Source organism: Trichomycterus rosablanca, chromosome 8 (assembly GCF_030014385.1).
Source record: "Trichomycterus rosablanca isolate fTriRos1 chromosome 8, fTriRos1.hap1, whole genome shotgun sequence".
NCBI classification, from domain to species: Eukaryota; Metazoa; Chordata; class Actinopteri; order Siluriformes; family Trichomycteridae; genus Trichomycterus; species Trichomycterus rosablanca.
Genome location: NC_085995.1, coordinates 3,919,759 through 3,938,537, shown reverse-complemented (window position 1 = coordinate 3,938,537; position 18,779 = coordinate 3,919,759). Strand labels below are relative to the sequence as shown.

General features: G+C 39.2%; 1 protein-coding gene across 1 annotated transcript; it reads right to left on the bottom strand.

Annotated features, from left to right (window-relative positions):
* Positions 1-948: 948 nt before the first annotated feature.
* On the bottom strand, positions 949-15,782 carry gpr174 (G protein-coupled receptor 174). Its single transcript, XM_062999713.1, has 2 exons — positions 15,746-15,782; positions 949-3,718 (listed from the first exon to the last, which is right to left on the bottom strand). The coding sequence occupies exon 2, from the start codon at positions 3,623-3,625 to the stop codon at positions 2,531-2,533; it is 1,095 nt and encodes a 364-aa protein (XP_062855783.1). The 5' UTR covers positions 3,626-3,718; positions 15,746-15,782; the 3' UTR covers positions 949-2,530.
* Positions 15,783-18,779: the final 2,997 nt, after the last annotated feature.

Genomic DNA, 18,779 nt, shown 5'->3' with positions numbered 1-18,779 from the left:
GGAGTTTCCATGTTCTCCCCGTGTCTGCGTGGGTTTACTCCGGGTGCCCCGTTTTCCTCCCACAGTCCAAAGACGTGCAAGTGAGGTGAATTGGAGATACAAAGTTGTCCATGACTGTGTTTGATGTTAACTTGAACTGATGAATCTTGTGTAACCAGTAACTACCGTTCCTGTCATGAATGTAACCGAAGTGTGTGACACATGATGTTAACATCCAAATAAACAAACAAACAAACAAGAAGGCATTAATAAATGTAGGATGACTCTGCTGCTTAAATAAATGAAAATGTGTTTCACAAATAGTGTTATTTTTACTCCTTGTGTTATTAGTATGGAGAATGCAGTATACTACTGTAAATAAACTGGGAAATTTAATTCCTCTAATTAGTCACCGTAATCATGTTCAGAGAAATGAACTATTTCCTGTTTTTTAACGCTGCAGAGTTTCTTTGCATTTTGTAATGAACTTTAACACCTTCCCCACAGTGTGTTACACACAATAAACTTACCGTCAGGGGAAAGAAGGTGTAACACTAAAGCTACAAAGCTTCCTGTTGTGTTTCTGTCTTTCTTTTAACACTTTTAACTAGCCGGGGTGGCATGGTAGCACTGTCACCTCACAGCAAGAAGGTCCCGGGTTCGATTCCCAGGTGGAGCGGTCCAGGTCCTTTCTGTGTGGAGTTTGCATGTTCTTCCTGTGTCTGTGTGGGTTTTCTCTGGGAGCTCCGGTTTCCTCCCACAGTCCAAAGACGTGCAAGTGAGGTGAATTGGAGATACAAAATTGTCCATGACTGTTTGACATTAAACTTGTGAACTGATGAACCTTGTGTAATGAGTAACTACCGTTCCTGTCAACCAAATGTAACCAAAAGTGTAAAACATGACGTTAAAATCCTAATAAACAAACAAACAAACAAAACCTTGATAAAGCTGCTACATCCACAGAAATGAAAAGTAATCATTCAAGATTTATTTGCATTCTTAACTGATTTTTAGAGAGCATGAGAGATTTCTATTTTGTTTTTAATCATTTAGTCTGTTACAATCAAAATTCAATAAGAGTTTAAGTGTGTGTGTGTGTGTGTGTGTGTGTGTGTGTGTGTGTCTTGTGATGGACTGGCAACCTTTCTGGGCTGAATCAGACCCACTGCAACCCTGATCCGGGATAAAGCGGTGATAAAACAGACAATAAATAAATTCAAGGTTTAAAATTTGAATATATTGATCACAGTTATTTTTATTATATTTGTATAACATAAATATTCTGCATTATTAGCAGATGTGTGAGGGATCTTCAAAAAATTTCCTCACTTATATATTTTGGTTATAAGCGGTGAGGGTGGGAGGAGTAGTAATCGGTCGTGTCTGAGAGACTGAGAGACGCTTATAGTCCAGATTTAGCTCCATCTGATTTCCACCTTTTTGGACGCTTAAAGAAGCATTAAGGGGAAGAAGATTTTCATGTGATGGTGATATGAAAGCAGTGGCGCATCAGTGGCTACGCGCTCAACCAAAAACATTTTGGATGGCATTAAAAAGTTGGTACGACGCTGGAAAAATGCATCCGAAGACTGTGTAGAAAAGTGATGTGGTTTGTTTTTGAAATTCTTAATAAATAGACTTTAAAAAAGTGTGAGAACATTTTGAAGATCCCTCGTATATGAGTGAATTCACAGTTCATAAGCATTTGTGTTATTCAGATCCTCCCTGAAAAGTCATTCCTATGTACACCATATAACCAAAAGTATGTAGACACCTGATCATAAGATAATTAGAATCCTATTTGACAACCATATGCAGATAAGATATTGTCCAATCTGATCTGAAGGAGTGTGTGTGGGAATTTGTGTCGATTCAGTAAAATTTGTGAGGTCAAGCATCTCTGCTGAATGACAATGCCTTGCTCTCAATCTATGTTTCAATTTATTATATGCTGAATAGGTTAGGGTTGCACGGTGGCTTAGTAAGTAGCACTGTCGCCTCACAGCAAGAAAGTCCTGGGATCGATCCCTAGGAGGGGCAGTCCGGGTCCTTTCTGTGTGGAGTTTGCATGTTTTCCCTGTGTCTGCATGGGTTTCCTCTGGGAGCTCCGGTTTTCTCCCACAGTCCAAAGACGTGCAGTCAGGTTCATTGGAGACACTGAATTGCCCTACAAGTGAATGGGTGTGTGTATGTGTGTGTGTATGTGTGTCTGCCCTGCGATGGACTGGCGTCACGTCCAGGGTGTTACTGTGTGCCTTGCGCCCATTGAAAAGCTGGAATAGGCTCCAGCACCCTCCATGACCCTAATTGGATAAGCGGATAAGAAAATGAATGAATGAATAAATAGGTTTGTACTGGTGCACAGGGGCACAGTCATTATGGAATCTGAAAGTTTTGGACCTGAAGTTAGGCTTGACCACCTAATGACGAGTGTCCACATACTTTTGGTCAGAAAGTGTGTAAGGTGACCTTGTTTCAATGTGTTTCTTTGTATCCTTTGCAGGGTTTTACTCGGTGCTAACAGCAGAGTCCAGAATTCATGCTATTGCTAATGAAGATTCACATTCTCAGAAGGAATGTTCCCTTGATCCGAGAGCTCAGACAGTTTCACCTCGGTGGTGGAGTAGGAGATCCGGCGATGCAAATGAAAGGTTTCGGAAAGTTCCGGCCTTGATAGTCGTCTCTTGAATTCATCTGTCGTAAAGTAGTACATGACCGGATCCAGACAGGAATTGAAGCTAGCCAGACACAATGTTATAGGATGTGAGCGTTGTACGGCTCTACAAAACATCAAGCTAACTTTCATCTTCGATTTAGCAATGAAGTCTAAAGGAAAGGTGATGTGGTAGGGCATGAAACAGAACAGGAAGACGCCAGCACAGCTCAGTACCATCTTTAGTGCTTTACGTTTTTCTCCGGCATCGTGCAAGACGCCGCCTTTTTCCCGCAGACTTGCTGCGGTTAGCCACGTGCAGGTCAGGACCACCGTGAGTGGTAGGAGGAAACCTGTGATTTCGGCAAAAGTAACCAGAGTGACTCCTTTAGCTAGGGAGAGCGAGACCATAGGAAGCTCTGAGAAGCACACAGGCGAACTTCCATTGGTGGGTTTGGAGTCTTTTCTCAGGAGAGGAAACGGCAGGCAGCAGATACACACGACAAACCAGCCGACGGCGCACCAGGCCCGGTCGTGCTGCCGTTTTGTGGAGCTATATCTCAGCGGATAGATGATCAGCAGGCACCGACGTATGCTGATACATGCCAGGAAATAAATGCTGGCGTACATGTTGACGTATTTCAGATAAAAGCAGAGCATGCACATGACGTGCCCAAACGGCCACGATTGGTTCAGGTAGTAGTAAATGCGCAGAGGTAATGAAAGTACCTGGAGAAGATCAGCAATCGCCAGGTTGATCATAAAGATCACAGCTTTTTTCGTCTCTTTTACGTAGGCGTGGAAAATCCACAGTGCCAATACATTACTGATCAACCCCGGCACCAGGATAATGGTGTAGATGATGGCATAAGTGTAACGCTGGTATTCTTTAATGTCAAACATGGATTCATTTTTACATTCATTCATCTTCCTTTCATTGGTCCAGATCTGAACAACGTCGATTCTCGTCTGTAGGTTATTCTGGCACATTTGCTCTCTGTCTCATTAGTACAATCCAGACCTGAAATGGTGGAGCCATTCGCATCGTTCTCAACGCCTGAGCAGTTCGCAGTTCATCCAGTCCTGAAACACAACACGGTGACACACATGAGGAACAGTTTGACTAGCTGGTATATCCTTCATTACTTATGACCCAGCATTTACATGGCTGGCTGTGAAATCACAGCAGTAAGTACAGTAACTAAATTGACAAGTTGAATTATAATTAGCATTTATTATAAATAAAGGGGAGAGAACATACACTAGCTGCACCTTCTTTTGCTACGTTTCCATTCAGTTTCATGCTGCTGTTAAACATTAGCTGTAATTCCTAATCAGGAAACGCTAAGACTGAAATAAACCACATGACCGGCTGGGTATATGAATAACTACTCTCAACTGGACAAAATTATTAATGTGTTATTTTTAGCAACAGTTCCCAAACTCTTTACAGCCATGTAAACACAAACCTTGTTTCCATAAACATTGGGACAGTTTGTAATAAAAGTAATAAAAGCAAAGATCTGTTGTTTGTTTATTCTCCTGAATCTTTCTTTAACTGCCAAGAAAAAACTAATAAAATATTTATTACCAAGTAAGAATGGGAAATAAAACTTATAAAACAATAATTCTTTATTCTCAAATGATTAAAAAGTGTAATTAATTAAGGTGATGTAGCAGTTTTAAACACGCCTCTGTCCCAACTTTTTGTTGTGTGTTGTGCAGGTACCAAATTCTAAATTTGTGCATGTTTACAAAATATGATTATTTTGATCAGTAAAAAGTTTAAATTGCATTGAAAATCTTTTATTGTCAATTAAATAAAGATTTCGTTGTGAATGCATTTTATAAAAATGTTCCAACTTTTAATCCTATTTCAAAACCATGAGCATTGATATGGAGCTGGCCGTCTATATGCAGCTGAAACAGCCTCCACTGGCTTTTCACAATGTTTTGGAGTATGTCTGTGGGCATTTGTAAGTCTGGCATGGATGTTGCAAGAGGATGTTTGGCATTCAAAATTAATCAAAGTGAGTCTTAACAGGGTTGAAGTCAGGACTTCATACAAGCACAGGAGCACAGTCATGCAACAGACTAAATATAAACACTAAATTTGTCTATATGTTAAACAAAATTGATTTTATACACCTGCTAGCAAAGGCTGTGAATAAACACCTGAGCTTTTTTTTTAAAGAACATATTCAATATTAATTTAGATTTTGTGATAATACATTAAAATGAATAGGGTGACATGGTGCTGCATTGGGTATAGCACTGCCACCTCACTGCATACAGGGCCTGGACAGCTAGGGGCCTTTCTGTGTAAAGTTGGCATGTTCTCCCTGTGTCTAGATGGAAACTCTGAGTGCCAGTTGTCAGGACAATTGGAGATACTAAAAAATTGCTTTAAGTGTGAGTGTGTGTGAATGTGTTTGTGTGTGCCCTGTGATGGACTGGTGACCTGTCAGGGGTGTTTTCTGTCTTTCATCAATTAATCAGACCCACAGTGATCCTGACCAGGAGGTAAAATAGAAAATACATGAAACAATAGAAATAATAGGTTTGCATGTTTGCACTGCAGGCTGGGTGCTGCACAGCAACTTGGGTCCCTGTGATCTAATCAATTAAATAATAAATGAATAATAACAAGCAAAGTAAATGTCGTGTGATTTTGGATACTGTAATGATATACAAATGATTACAAAACATGATTCATTTGAACCTACTTGCAGTTCTCTAGTAATTTGAAGGTTAAAGCTTTTGTTTGTGAGTTTCTTCACTTCACCGCCTTTAGTTCACACCTCCAGATGTGGGACTTTCCACATTCACAGCTGTCTGCACCAAATTTCTGCATTAATGTTCTGCAGCACGTGTTCAACCGTACACTGTGGTTACAGTATACAATTCTAATTATACTGCATAGAGGTTTACGTTTTGGGGAATAAAAAACAAACGGTGTATGAAATGACTAAGAAGAATGGCGACTTCTAGCCTAGCATGATAATGTATCATGTCACAAAGCACAAGTCTCAAACTGCAAACCTGTCCCAGGAACTTCAGTGGCCTACTCGGTCACTAGATATGAATCTGATGCAGCAGCACTGGGATGTGGTAAAACGTGAGATTTGCAATTAGTAAAATTAGAAATGCGTGACACACTTATGTTATGAATGGATGTTCAGTCATACAGACCCCACAGTCCTGTATGACTATTTGTTTCAGTATACACTTAGCTTTAAAATTATTGGCAACCTTGGTAAAGATGTGATTCTAGTTAATCAGTGTGAGATAGTAAATATATTAGAAAAATCAAACATGTACAGTGTATCACAAAAGTGAGTACACCCCTCACATTTCTGCAAATATTTTATTATATCTTTTCATGGGACAACACTATAGAAATAAAACTTGGATATAACTTAGAGTGGTCAGTGTACAACTTGTATAGCAGTGTAGATTTACTGTCTTCTGAAAATAACTCAACACACAGCCATTAATGTCTAAATGGCTGGCAACATAAGTGAGTACACCCCACAGTGAACATGTCCAAATTGTGCCCAAAGTGTCAATATTTTGTGTGACCACCATTATTATCCAGCACTGCCTTAACCCTCCTGGGCATGGAATTCACCAGAGCTGCACAGGTTGCTACTGGAATCCTCTTCCACTCCTCCATGATGACATCACGGAGCTGGTGGATGTTAGACACCTTGAACTCCTCCACCTTCCACTTGAGGATGCGCCACAGGTGCTCAATTGGGTTTAGTCCATCACCTTTACCTTCAGCTTCCTCAGCAAGGCAGTTGTCATCTTGGAGGTTGTGTTTGGGGTCGTTATCCTGTTGGAAAACTGCCATGAGGCCCAGTTTTCGAAGGGAGGGGATCATGCTCTGTTTCAGAATGTCACAGTACATGTTGGAATTCATGTTTCCCTCAATGAACTGCAGCTCCCCAGTGCCAGCAACACTCATGCAGCCCAAGACCATGATGCTACCACCACCATGCTTGACTGTAGGCAAGATACAGTTGTCTTGGTACTTCTCACCAGGGCGCCGCCACACATGCTGGACACCATCTGAGCCAAACAAGTTTATCTTGGTCTCGTCAGACCACAGGGCATTCCAGTAATCCATGTTCTTGGACTGCTTGTCTTCAGCAAACTGTTTGCGGGCTTTCTTGTGCGTCAGCTTCCTTCTGGGATGACGACCATTCAGACCGAGTTGATGCAGTGTGCGGCGTATGGTCTGAGCACTGACAGGCTGACCTCCCACGTCTTCAGACTCTGCAGCAATGCTGGCAGCACTCATGTGTCTATTTTTTAAAGCCAACCTCTGGATATGACGGCGAACACGTGGACTCAACTTCTTTGGTCGACCCTGGCGAAGCCTGTTCCGAGTGGAACCTGTCCTGGAAAACCGCTGTATGACCTTGGCCACCATGCTGTAGCTCAGTTTCAGGGTGTTAGCAATCTTCTTATAGCCCAGGCCATCTTTGTGGAGAGCAACAATTCTATTTCTCACATCCTCAGAGAGTTATTTGTCATGAGGTGCCATGTTGAATATCCAGTGGCCAGTATGAGAGAATTGTACCCAAAACACTAAATTTAACAGCCCTGCTCCCCATTTACACCTAGGACCTTGACACATGACACCAGGGAGGGACAACGACACATTTGGGCACAATTTGGACATCTTCACTGTGGGGTGTTCTCACTTATGTTGCCAGCTATTTAGACATTAATGGCTGTGTGTTGAGTTATTTTCAGAAGACAGTAAATCTACACTGCTATACAAGTTGTACACTGACTACTCTAAGTTATATCCAAGTTTCATGTCTATAGTGTTGTCCCATGAAAAGATATAATGAAATATTTGCAGAAATGTGAGGGGTGTACTCACTTTTGTGATACACTGTATTTATTCATTTATTTAATCTGGCACCACCCAAATACAGTAACCTTCTGCTTACTAGTCCAGTACCTTAACCACTAGGCTACAACTGTGATAGGATCTAGAATCTAAGATAGGATGAATCACACAAACATTTAGTCACTCAAACCTAAACACACATTAAATCAGCCAATCTACCTTTTGCAATTTTCTGAAGGTGAGAGGACAGACTGCCTTAAGAAAATCCACACAGACATTAGGAGAACATGACAAAATCCTTACTGATTATGACCACGAACTAAAATTAAACCCAGGATTAAATCCAAGCCCCCAGACCTCTACCCACACCACCACCTTCACCACTGTGTCAATGCTAAAATGTAATTATTCAAATGATTCATGTTCATTTATCTATTTTATTGTATTTTATAGATGTTTCTCTGTTTATTAAAATTACTCTGTTTTTGGCGTCAAGGTTATTTAAAATAAAACAAATAATAAAAGAAAGTTCATTTTTTCAAATTACTTGTCTCTTCAAAATTCAGATTAGGGGTCTAAACAAACAAGCTGCTTTAGCAGTTAAAATGCTTTTTCACAAGCATAGAGCAAAACTCTGATGGAAAATAATCTGAAGAGAAACTGTAATGAAGGTCAGATTAGATTAAAGATCTGATTATTGTGTGGTTGTTTTTTTGGAAGTGGGGGGGTACAGCAGTGGCAGTCGTGTCAACATCTTAAAGAAGTTCAGAAGGTTGCGAGGAATCAGTTGCACTATTTAAATGAGTGTGTCGCTAATCTAAAAATAAAAAAAAGCTTAAAAACTCCAGTTTTCTGGTTTCTAGTAATTTGCATGTTCTTACCACTGCTTTATTTAAGTCAGGGTCACTATGGGTCTGGTTTCGTTAGAAGCACTGAGTGCAATGCAGTAACACACCCCGGACCAGTTCATCCAGCCAATTATGTCTGTATGTAGACACCTTACTGGCCGATAGCACCACTGGGAATTCGAACCCTAGCTCCCAGCAGTAGTGGGTTAGCGTAATTTACCACTGCACCACCTAAGCTCCCCACTTAGCTAGTTTTACTGCCAAATATAAACAAATGTACATTTTGGATGGTCCCTATATTATTCTTTGTCACATTTCATTTTGAATTTCTGTCTGGTTATTAAAAAAATTATTATTTGCAGTTTCAGGTTCAAATGTTTCAGCTTTTATAAAAAATGTAAGAGTTTAAAGAGTAAGCTTTAAAGTAAATATCAACACACTTAGTCAAATATTGCAGATAAAAAAATGCAGTTTAAATAATTGTACAATAGCCCGACAGGTAGTACACGGTCCTAAGGTTTGGACTTGGGTTTGGACCTTGGTTAGACCTCTGGTCTGGTCTGGTTCTGGTCAACATCTGAACTAGGCAGGTCCAACTATATCTGTATGGAGTGCTCCAGATTTCGCCCACCTCCTAAAATTATGTAGAATCTAAGTAGGTTGCTCTAAATGATCCCTAGACTAAAATGTACATTTGTCACTAACTTTTGTAGAATGTAACCATTATCCCACAACCCCAATGATCATGCACTTGCATGTGTACAGTGTTTACAGCTAAGCTAAAAGTGCTGTGGGTACTTCATGGTTTCATAAGAGGAACAGGAACCCCTTTGCAGCAGCTTGTACGCATAACACATGGCAAATTTTGTAAAACAGACATCTAACTGCCTAACGTAGAACCTATAGTTTGTGGACACCCCTTTTAGCTTTCAGATTAAGTGTTTAAGGCTCACCATTGCTTATAGGTGTATAGAATCATTATACACAAGTTTGGTGTGGAGGAACTAGACTCCCAAAACAGGGAATAACCCATTTCATTACCTATGTCACCTAACTCCTTTACACATTTCAGCTGTTTTACACAACACCAACATCAAAGTATTGCTGAAGTATATATGCAAGTCTACAAGCTAAAGTGCGACCAAGATAATCAATTAACCAGGTAAATATGTGTCCCAACCTAGTGACCTTCACACCTTTACCAGTGCAAACTCTGATCTTGCATTATTCCTATTTTTAATACCTATTTCTATAGACAATTTGACCAGTCAGTTTAGACAGGCTTATGACATTGTCGATCACAAATAGGTCTCAGTATGCTACAAGACGCAGTGGTCACAGGTGCTGTCAACAACAGCCAAAAAGCAATTCTGAAATGTTGATATATTAGCAGTATGGCTTTGTTTTGTAAATGTATTAATAAGCTTTTCCTCTGCAGTTCCTCATGCTTAGACTCTGTTTCACAAGATGTTGTGTAAAGAGGGCTTCGTCTGTTTAAAAAAAAAAGAGAGGGACATCCAAAATCTGGTGTAATCTGTTTCAGTTTGTGGGCTAATCATAGTGTTTTGCATTGTGAATCATGTGATGCTAGGATTGTTGTGTTGCCCTTCCTTCCAAATAAATAAAAGATTAAAAAAAAAGTGTAAAAAGTATAAAAACTAAGAATAATAGGAATATAAAACACATTGAAAGGATCAGAAGGATCACATGTACTTCATAATTATATATATATAATCATATATAATCATATATATTACCGTGAAACTCCCTGTATGTAGCTTGCTGTATCAGCCTGTACAGAGAGCTGCTGTATTAAAAATTAAAATTTCAGCAACAACAAAGCCACTATTTTTGCGCACTGTGTAGGATTTTGTGTGCAGATTGAGACATAGCCCTCTATTTAACGCTAAATCAGTATGTCTCTGTTCTGTAACACAGCGAGTTTTAGATGTTACACCCAAATGTGTCGTGCAGGGTTATTGTATAGAAAATTATGCTCATATTTTAAGGATTTGATTTGAATTTATTTTGTTGACAGGTTGTTGACTCGCTTCTTTACACTCCAGATCTGATCAGGCACTGTATAAACACCCTGTACATTCTCCTCTCTAGATTTCCTAAACATACTTCAATGATCTAATTCGCATGAATACTTATTATTATTATTATTACTACTATTATTATTATTATTATTTGGTATTTCTATTTCTATTTGTCCTCTCTGTAATAGTTTCAATGCCTTATTAAACGTCTGTGACCAAGAGGCACAAACCACCCCACAACCCACCGTAGCTATAAAAACTCTAATACTTTGTTCCTCTCAGTCTGATTTAGTCTGTCTCTGTCTGACCTCTTCACTCAGATGTGATGAGATTTCAAAACGGTTTCACAGAGCCAATACAGATCAGATCTCCAAAACCAAACCTTGAACAGAAAAAGAACTTAAGAAATTAGGGAAGTAATCAAAAATGTACTTTGAGTCGACAAAATTACTGGTTCCTGTTTCGTTTTTGGTGGGCAGAGACAAGTTTTTTCATCCAATGATCTAAAATAGCCTGAATCCCTGATTTGCATTTTATCCTAGATTACCTCTAGAAAAATTTGCTTACAAGTGAGCCATGATAAGATGGAATTTTCTATATTTAGTGTTTTTTTTTTTTTTTGCTTTGTAGTCATCAGTTCAAAGATGAGTGAAATGAAAGAAATTATGTGCTAATACTTAAATAAAAAGAAATGAAAGATGTACTTAATTTTTGTTTACTGTCTTTAAGTACACTTTTATAATGCATGTGTGTAAATTGTATATTTGTGAATAACAAAAACCAAAGTGGTCTGATATTAAATGATTTAGAGATATTTGTAATTCAGTAGACTTTGGGTGTGTTTGAAAACCTAGTGATCTCTCTATATCGACAGCATGCCATGCCTTAGCGGTGAAAGCAATCCCAGCATTCAGTGCGGCACAACGTTTCTCACAAAAAAATTTAAAACATGGCAGACGGTGCGGAGAAACGTAAATAAATAATTTTGAAACATAAATAAATTATTATTGATATTTAATTTGTATAAACTTGCACAAGTGTTTTTAGTTAGTTTAGTTTAGTTTAGTTAGTTTGGTACATGGAGAGAGATGTTAGTTGACATGCTAGCGTGTTGTGTCACCCCATCCCATTGGTTTGAATGGCATGAGGCTAACTGTGTTAGCTTAGTTAGCGAAAACTGATGGAATCGCTGTCTGAGTAGCACGTTCGAATAACCTGCCTTATAAATCAATGACTTATCAGAATCCTCTCTACTTAGGAAGCTGCCTATGTAGGCAGTAAGACAGAAAGTCAGCTCACTAGGTTTTTAAACACACCCTTTGTCATATTTTCATAAACACTACAATAAATGTATGGACTTTTTTGTAATCCATTAGTAACAAGAGAACAGTTGCAGAAATTGTTGGAACTGTCATGAGCTACGTGTCTCATACATGTGTATTTGAACTTTTGACTTTAAATGATTTTAAATGACATTAATTTATTTTTTTTAACAAACTATCTTGTGAATATAACTTCATTTGCACGAAGCAAAGTTCATAAAGACTTCCCTGCACAGATCCTTGACTTTTACCCCATTAAATACTTTTGGGATGTAATCTTATATCAGTTTGACTTGCACAAACTCCAAAATGTTTGACCAACTCTGTAATGCTCATTGTTTAAGAACTGGATTCAATTTTCAACTAGCCCATGATCAGCTGTGTACATATTTGGCCATATAGTGATAGTGATTTAAATTAAAAAAAATGCTTCTGGTGTAAACTGGTGCGAGTTTCCTGTTAGCATTGTTTTCGGTGTCCCTGGGGCGGGTGCTCGTGAGGCACAATGTTCTATTATTCTAACCTACCAGTCCACAGGGTGTCAGATGGGGGTTTTAATCTTAGTGGTGTTACTGACTGGCCAGGCATGATTGGCTGGGAAGAATGGCCAAGGCCCTCCAATGAATCGGCGTGCTGTATGGGGTGTCTGAGACCTGGCATGGCCCTGACCAGGATAAAACGGTTGACAAAAATGAAATTATATCAATGGTAATGTTCATGGGGCAATTAAAAAGAGTGTGATTGATATTATTTAATAATTACATTGTATTGACATGTTTATAATAATATGTTGAGGGTGTTTATATATATATATAAGGCTCTGAGCATACTGGATGCCGGTCTGGAGATAACGTTTTTTCTTGGCTAACTGGACCTTATCACTAAATTCTTAACCTTACACCTCCTGTCTGCCTCCAAACAGCACCAAAGTGTCCCTGTACAGGAACTCCCACCAAATTGTAAACTTATTTACATAGTGTGCTACATTTTAAAATTGGTGTTTGGTTTAGTAAGCAGAAACAAGCTCTTTAGTGTCCCAGAGGAAGATGGGGGGTTTGGGAGATGATCATAAGGTCTCTCAGTGATAAAGAACACTCTGGAGAACTCGGACAGCTTAGCAGATAGTAATGTGGGGGAAAGAGGAGCCAGAGAGGATGTTTCAAATAAAGGCCATGAAAAGAAGTTACAGCAAGCTGCCAAATGACTTTGTTTTCCCCTGACCGAAAAACTGAAGGCTGCCAGATCTTTAGTTTTGAGAAGTGAAGTGCCCTCTCCCCTACATCTCAGGATCATAAAGAGCTGTTTAATTCACTAAACATCCTACATTAAAGGTTATAATATGTGAATACTAAATTGTTCTTCTGAGAAGATTTAATTACAAACGTTCACTATTTATGCGTATTTAGTGTTTTTATATTCTTTTTCTGATCACTTTAGTTTCTTGTTGCTGATTGGGCATTTATTGACAAACGTTCTTGGTTTCTGGGAGGACAAAGTAGTTCACTGAGTAAAAATAAAGAGATGAATAAAACTAAGTTCCCAGCTGGAGTCTCACTTGCTGATCTGGACACACTGACATCACGTTTTCTAACATGAGATTTTTTTCTTTATAGGTCAAGGAGAGCTGAGCCTATCACAAGCTTCCTCTAATGTATGCAGTAGGGATGCATATTTTGCCAATTTCTTTGAAATAAATAAATGTCATTATTAAAATGTGAAATGATAGCTGACAAGCTAATAGTGTTTAATTAAACTGTATAAAAGACAGTTTCATATCAACTAAGATCAAATCTTTCTACTTAATCTTATGAAAACTGTGTAACGTAGTAAAGGTGGAAATAATTTAGAACGTAGATTTAACAGGGTAGCCAGTAGCCAAGGGTTCATTAATGAGCTAACAAAACATGCCAAGCATAATGCAGGTGTATTTTAAAGCTCTTCTTGACATTATCTAGTTATTATTAGATGGGAAGCAGAGTTCTAACTTTATACTGGGACATAATGCAAAATCTAATTATTATGCAACACAGAGATGTGCATAAGCAGAGATTAACATGCCGTCTGTCTCCATACTGACAAAAAACAGCTTCATTTTGTGATTTTATTGTGTAATAGTTCCATCGTTTAGAAATTAAATAAGTGCATTAATGTTCTGAAGAAACTGGCGCATACACACTGAGGGCGAGTCTCAAGTCCCTCTAATTAATTGTAATTTACTTTTCGTTAACCACCATTTGGCACATGCATCTGATGCACAATCTGGTGGAGGCGTGAGGGAACTCCCATGGTGAATGTGTTGGTTTTGTTGTGGGAGCCTGACACTAATGAAATGAATCACCTCATGTTCCACCACACGTTCCGCTCCTTTCGTTTCTAATTTCTCAAGTGCCATTTCTTTGCCATGGAACAAAAAAATCTAGTATCTGATGGGCTGAAAGAGTCGAGTTGGAAATTTCTTTAAAGAATGTGAGCACTGAGTCACCCCGCCGGGGTTTGATTAGGGACAGCCAGCAAGCTCATAACGTTTTTAAAATAAAATTTATTTTCTGTTCATGGTTCATTGGAAAATGGAAAATTTTTGACCCAATATAAAGATTTTCAATTCATTTTTTCAGCTGTGTTAACTTCGTCAATCATAATCAGGGTGGGTCTGTGGCTTACCTGGGAGCAAGATGGGAAAACACCCTGTACAGGGTGCTATTGAAAGGCATCATGCACTCACTCATTCATACAGGCATAAAGCAATTGGTCTGCCAGGTTGGGAGGCAAGAATCAAACTTAGCATCCCAGGACTTCCAGGCTGTGTTGCATCCACACTACCTGTCACACCACTTTGCCTCCTTTAATTCAATGTAATGTATTTATTTTAATTAACATGGGGCGGCACAGTAGCTCGGTGGGTAGCACTGTCGCCTCACAGCAAGAAAGTCCTATCAGGGTGGTCCTTTCTGTGCGGAGTTTGCATGTTCTTCCAATGTCTGCGTGGGTTTCCTCCGGGAGCTCTGGTTTCCTCCCACAGTCCAAAAACATGAAATCAGGTTAACTGGAGACACTGAATAGGTGAATGTGTGTGTGTGTGTGTGTGTGTGTCTGTCTGTCTGCCCCGCGATGGACTGGCGCCCCGTCCAGAGTGTTACTGTGTGCCTTGCGCCCATTGAAAAGCTGGGATAGGCTCAACACACACTAACACACCCAGCACAACACACACTAACACACCACCACTATGTCAGTGTCACTGCAGTGCTGAGAATGATCCACCACCTAAATAATACCTGCTCTGTGGTGGTCCTGTGGTATGACCATTAAAGAACAGCATGAAAGGGGGCTAACAATGCATGCAGAGAAACAGATGGACTACAGTTAGTAATTGTAGAGCTACAAAGTGCTTCTATATGGTAAGTGGAGCTGATAAGATGGACAGTGAGTGTAGAAACAAGGAGGTGGTTTTAATATTATGGCTGATCGGTGTAAATTCTATTAATATGTGGATCTACCACTTGCCATTTTCTGGATTATGACGTTTATTCTGGATTATGTTTGCAAATTAATGTATACACTTTTAAAAAGTGTAAACAACTATCCATACATTACATACGGTTACGTCATAGAGCATAAATTGTCATATGGAAACTCAGACTCAGATCTGGTATTTCCAGAAAACCTCCAACTCCAATCAATGTAAGTGGTCACCACACAGCACAAAAGCAAACCTACTAACACTATAATCACAGATCATCAGTGTATCAGACTGTTTATATATTTATAGTTGTGGTGTTCTGGTATATACAGTTTGATTTGTTATCAAGTGTTAAGTAAGACTAGAATGTAGACTCAGTAGGGGGTGTTGTACTCATATCTTCTGTTTCTTTCCCCCCTTACTTCACCCTTCATCCCCAGCCCATACTACTCCTATATCAAGAGCCTAAATATTTAGGATTCTTGAGCTGTAGAACAAAATATCTGTAAAACTTTATACAATCCTCACACATCCAGAATTATTTAAACTGCTTTAATGAAACATGCTATCTTACCTGGTTAACGGTGGAGTAGCTCCAGCATGTGTCAATGGTTAGAGAGGAAACCAAGTGACATCAGCCCATGTGATCTTCAACCAGACATGTCAGAAGTGTCAAGACAGCTCTCAGTAAAGTGATTAAGTCCTCAAGCTTCTTTCTTTCTTTCGCTCTCATACAGTTTAATTCTATTTTTGCTTTCTCTATAAGCTATTTTGGTCCATTACACAGAACTTGGGGTTTCTGGAGCTCTACGTTGCCTCACACTGAGCCGTTTATCACTTCTGATAGAGCTTCCTGCCCTGATCCGGGGGCGTGACTGATGCACCAAGGGACATGACGCTCCCTCTGTTTAAACTCTTCTACTTCTGCTATTTCTTCATTTAGTATTTAGTGTGCATCTTTTTAAAGACACTCAGTGTCCTGTAATTATTGTCTGATTTCACTATTTTTCATTTAAAGCCTCCAAAAAGCCTCCAAAACATGACAAGAGAAATATGTAAAGATCATAACAGCAAATCTTTTTTGACTTGACGGCTGTAACCCATTCCAGAAAGCTTGAACATGGGGGTGTAAGATCTGTTTTTTGTTTTACAGTGTAATCATTTTGCAGTAGAGGACAACTGTTGAATTTTGTGTGTGACTTTTTGACTTTGCCATTCCTCTTAGAAAAAACACCTCCTTGTTTCTACACTGGCTGTCCGTTTTATCAGCTCCACTTACCATATAGAAGCACTTTGTAGTTCTACAATTACTGACTGTAATGCAGTGACACTGACATGGTGGTGGTGTGTTAGTGTGTGTTGTGCTGGTATGAGTGGATCAGACACAGCAGCGCTGGTGGAGTTTTTAAACACCTCACTGTCACTGCTGGACTGAGAAGAGTCCACCAACCAAAAATATATCCAGCCAACAGCGCCCTGTGGGCAGCGTCCTGTGACCACTGATGAAGGTCTAGAAGATGACCGACTCAAACAGCAGCAATAGATGAGCGATCGTCTCTGACTTTACATCTACAAGGTGGACCAACTAGGTAGGAGTGTCTAATAGAGTGGACAGTGAGTGGACACGGTATTTAAAAACTAATGTCTCATGTCACTGCAGTGCTAAGAATGATGCACCACCTGAATAATACCTGCTCTGTGGTGGTCCTATGGGGGTCCTGACCATTGAAGAACAGGGTGAAAGCAGACTCATGCAGCTCATACCATGACAGACATTGGCTTCTGTGCCTCTCACAGATGACAGTCTGGATGGTTCCTCTCGAAGTCAAAACAAGCTGAAATGTGGATCTTACCACAGCACATTTACATTATCTTTTGGTCCATCTAAGACAAGCTCTGGCCTGAAGAACTCTGCAGTGTTACAGAAATAATGTATGGCTTTGCATAATGGTGTTTCAGGTTGCATTTCCTGTGATGCAGTGACAGATTGTGTTCAGTGACGTGTGGCTATATTCATCACAGTAGCAGGATGGTTTCTCATGCACTGCCGTCTGAGGGCTTGAAGGCTCAGAGAAAACTTGTGAGATTAACCAGAAGTGGCAACCTGCTGAAATTTCTTTAAGAGCTTAGCAAGAACCTAATCAGAAAGTTTAAAAAATCCAGAAAAAACTTAAATGAAAGCAGGTGTCTCTAGCCTCAGCAAAGGTCAGTGTTTATGACTCAACAATATAAAAATCACTGCAGAAATCGAATTTATTGAATAGTAGCAAAGAGGAATTGCTAACCAAGAGATACGGATGTGACATTTCTAAAAAGGCATGGTGCGATTGTGTGGGTATGGGCCAGCACTGAGGGAACAACGATTTCCACTAATTTAACTTTCTATCTTTTTTATGAGTTGAGGTGAAGCTGAGGTGAAATTGGATTATGCAGCAGAAAAAAATCCAATACACAAAAGCAAATTCAGATCTAAATGCCATTTTAAATGCAAAGACAAAAGCCTGTGGCGATGTCTTACATGAGCAGTTCTGTGAAGCTACAGTCTCTCCACAGTGTCATTCTGTCTTTTAAGCCACAAGATGTCAGTACATGTATTCAAAATCAGCATGTGGGTTCAAACTACATTGTGCTCATCGCTCGTAGAGTCCCTGCCATTTATTTATTCAATACTATATATTATTTAACTTTACCTTACTGTAATAATAACTGGATTAGGATGATCAAAACCAGCATTATTATTATAAATGTTCAACATGTTTATTACAATGTATTATTTGAAATTATTAAATAAAACATATTACAAATAGAACTTGAATAAAAATACAACCTATTTTCTAATGGTTTTCTATTGAAGCAATTGTGAAGCATATCCAACCCTCCACCCAATCAATTGCACCTTTTAAAGCAACGATTGGAACTAAGTGAGTAGAGCTGTGGGTTACCTGTGTGTAATTGTAAAGTTGTGGATTTGAATCCTGGTTCTGCCATGCAGGCACTATTGGGCCCTTGAGCAAGGCCCTTATTCCTCTTAACACTGCGTTCTGACCCCAGCTACCAAATAAGCTGAGAATTGTGGGGAAAAACACATTTCACAGTGCTGCACATGTGTATATGCATATATGACAAATAAAATAATTTCTTATTAATCTTTTACACCACTGTAGAGCATCTTAAGCTTCATTTAATTTAGACATGCTGCTTGTTTTTGGACATAAACTGCTGGTTTCGGGTCTCATTACAGCGTTCAAGTCAGGTCCAGGATTTGTGCTTTTTTACACTAGAGTATGTGTCACTGCTCATTGGCTTTTAATACACTGATCCTTAATAAAACCTCAATAAAGCTCACAACATGCAACTTTTGTATATTTTAATTATTGGAGTTTTTCATCAATGAATGCTGTTTATTGGCTGTAATTATCCTGATAAGCTCCCCTGTAAAGCTGTCACTTCAAAGTCTTATTTTATATGTGTTGTTTCTCCTGTCCACCACCTGTATTTCACAATGTCTTTTTTGCATTCACCACATACTATCTGAACTGAAAGCGTCGAAGATGATTTAATCTTAATAAAACCTTCGTACAGTGTGTTCAGAACATCTGTGTTCAGGT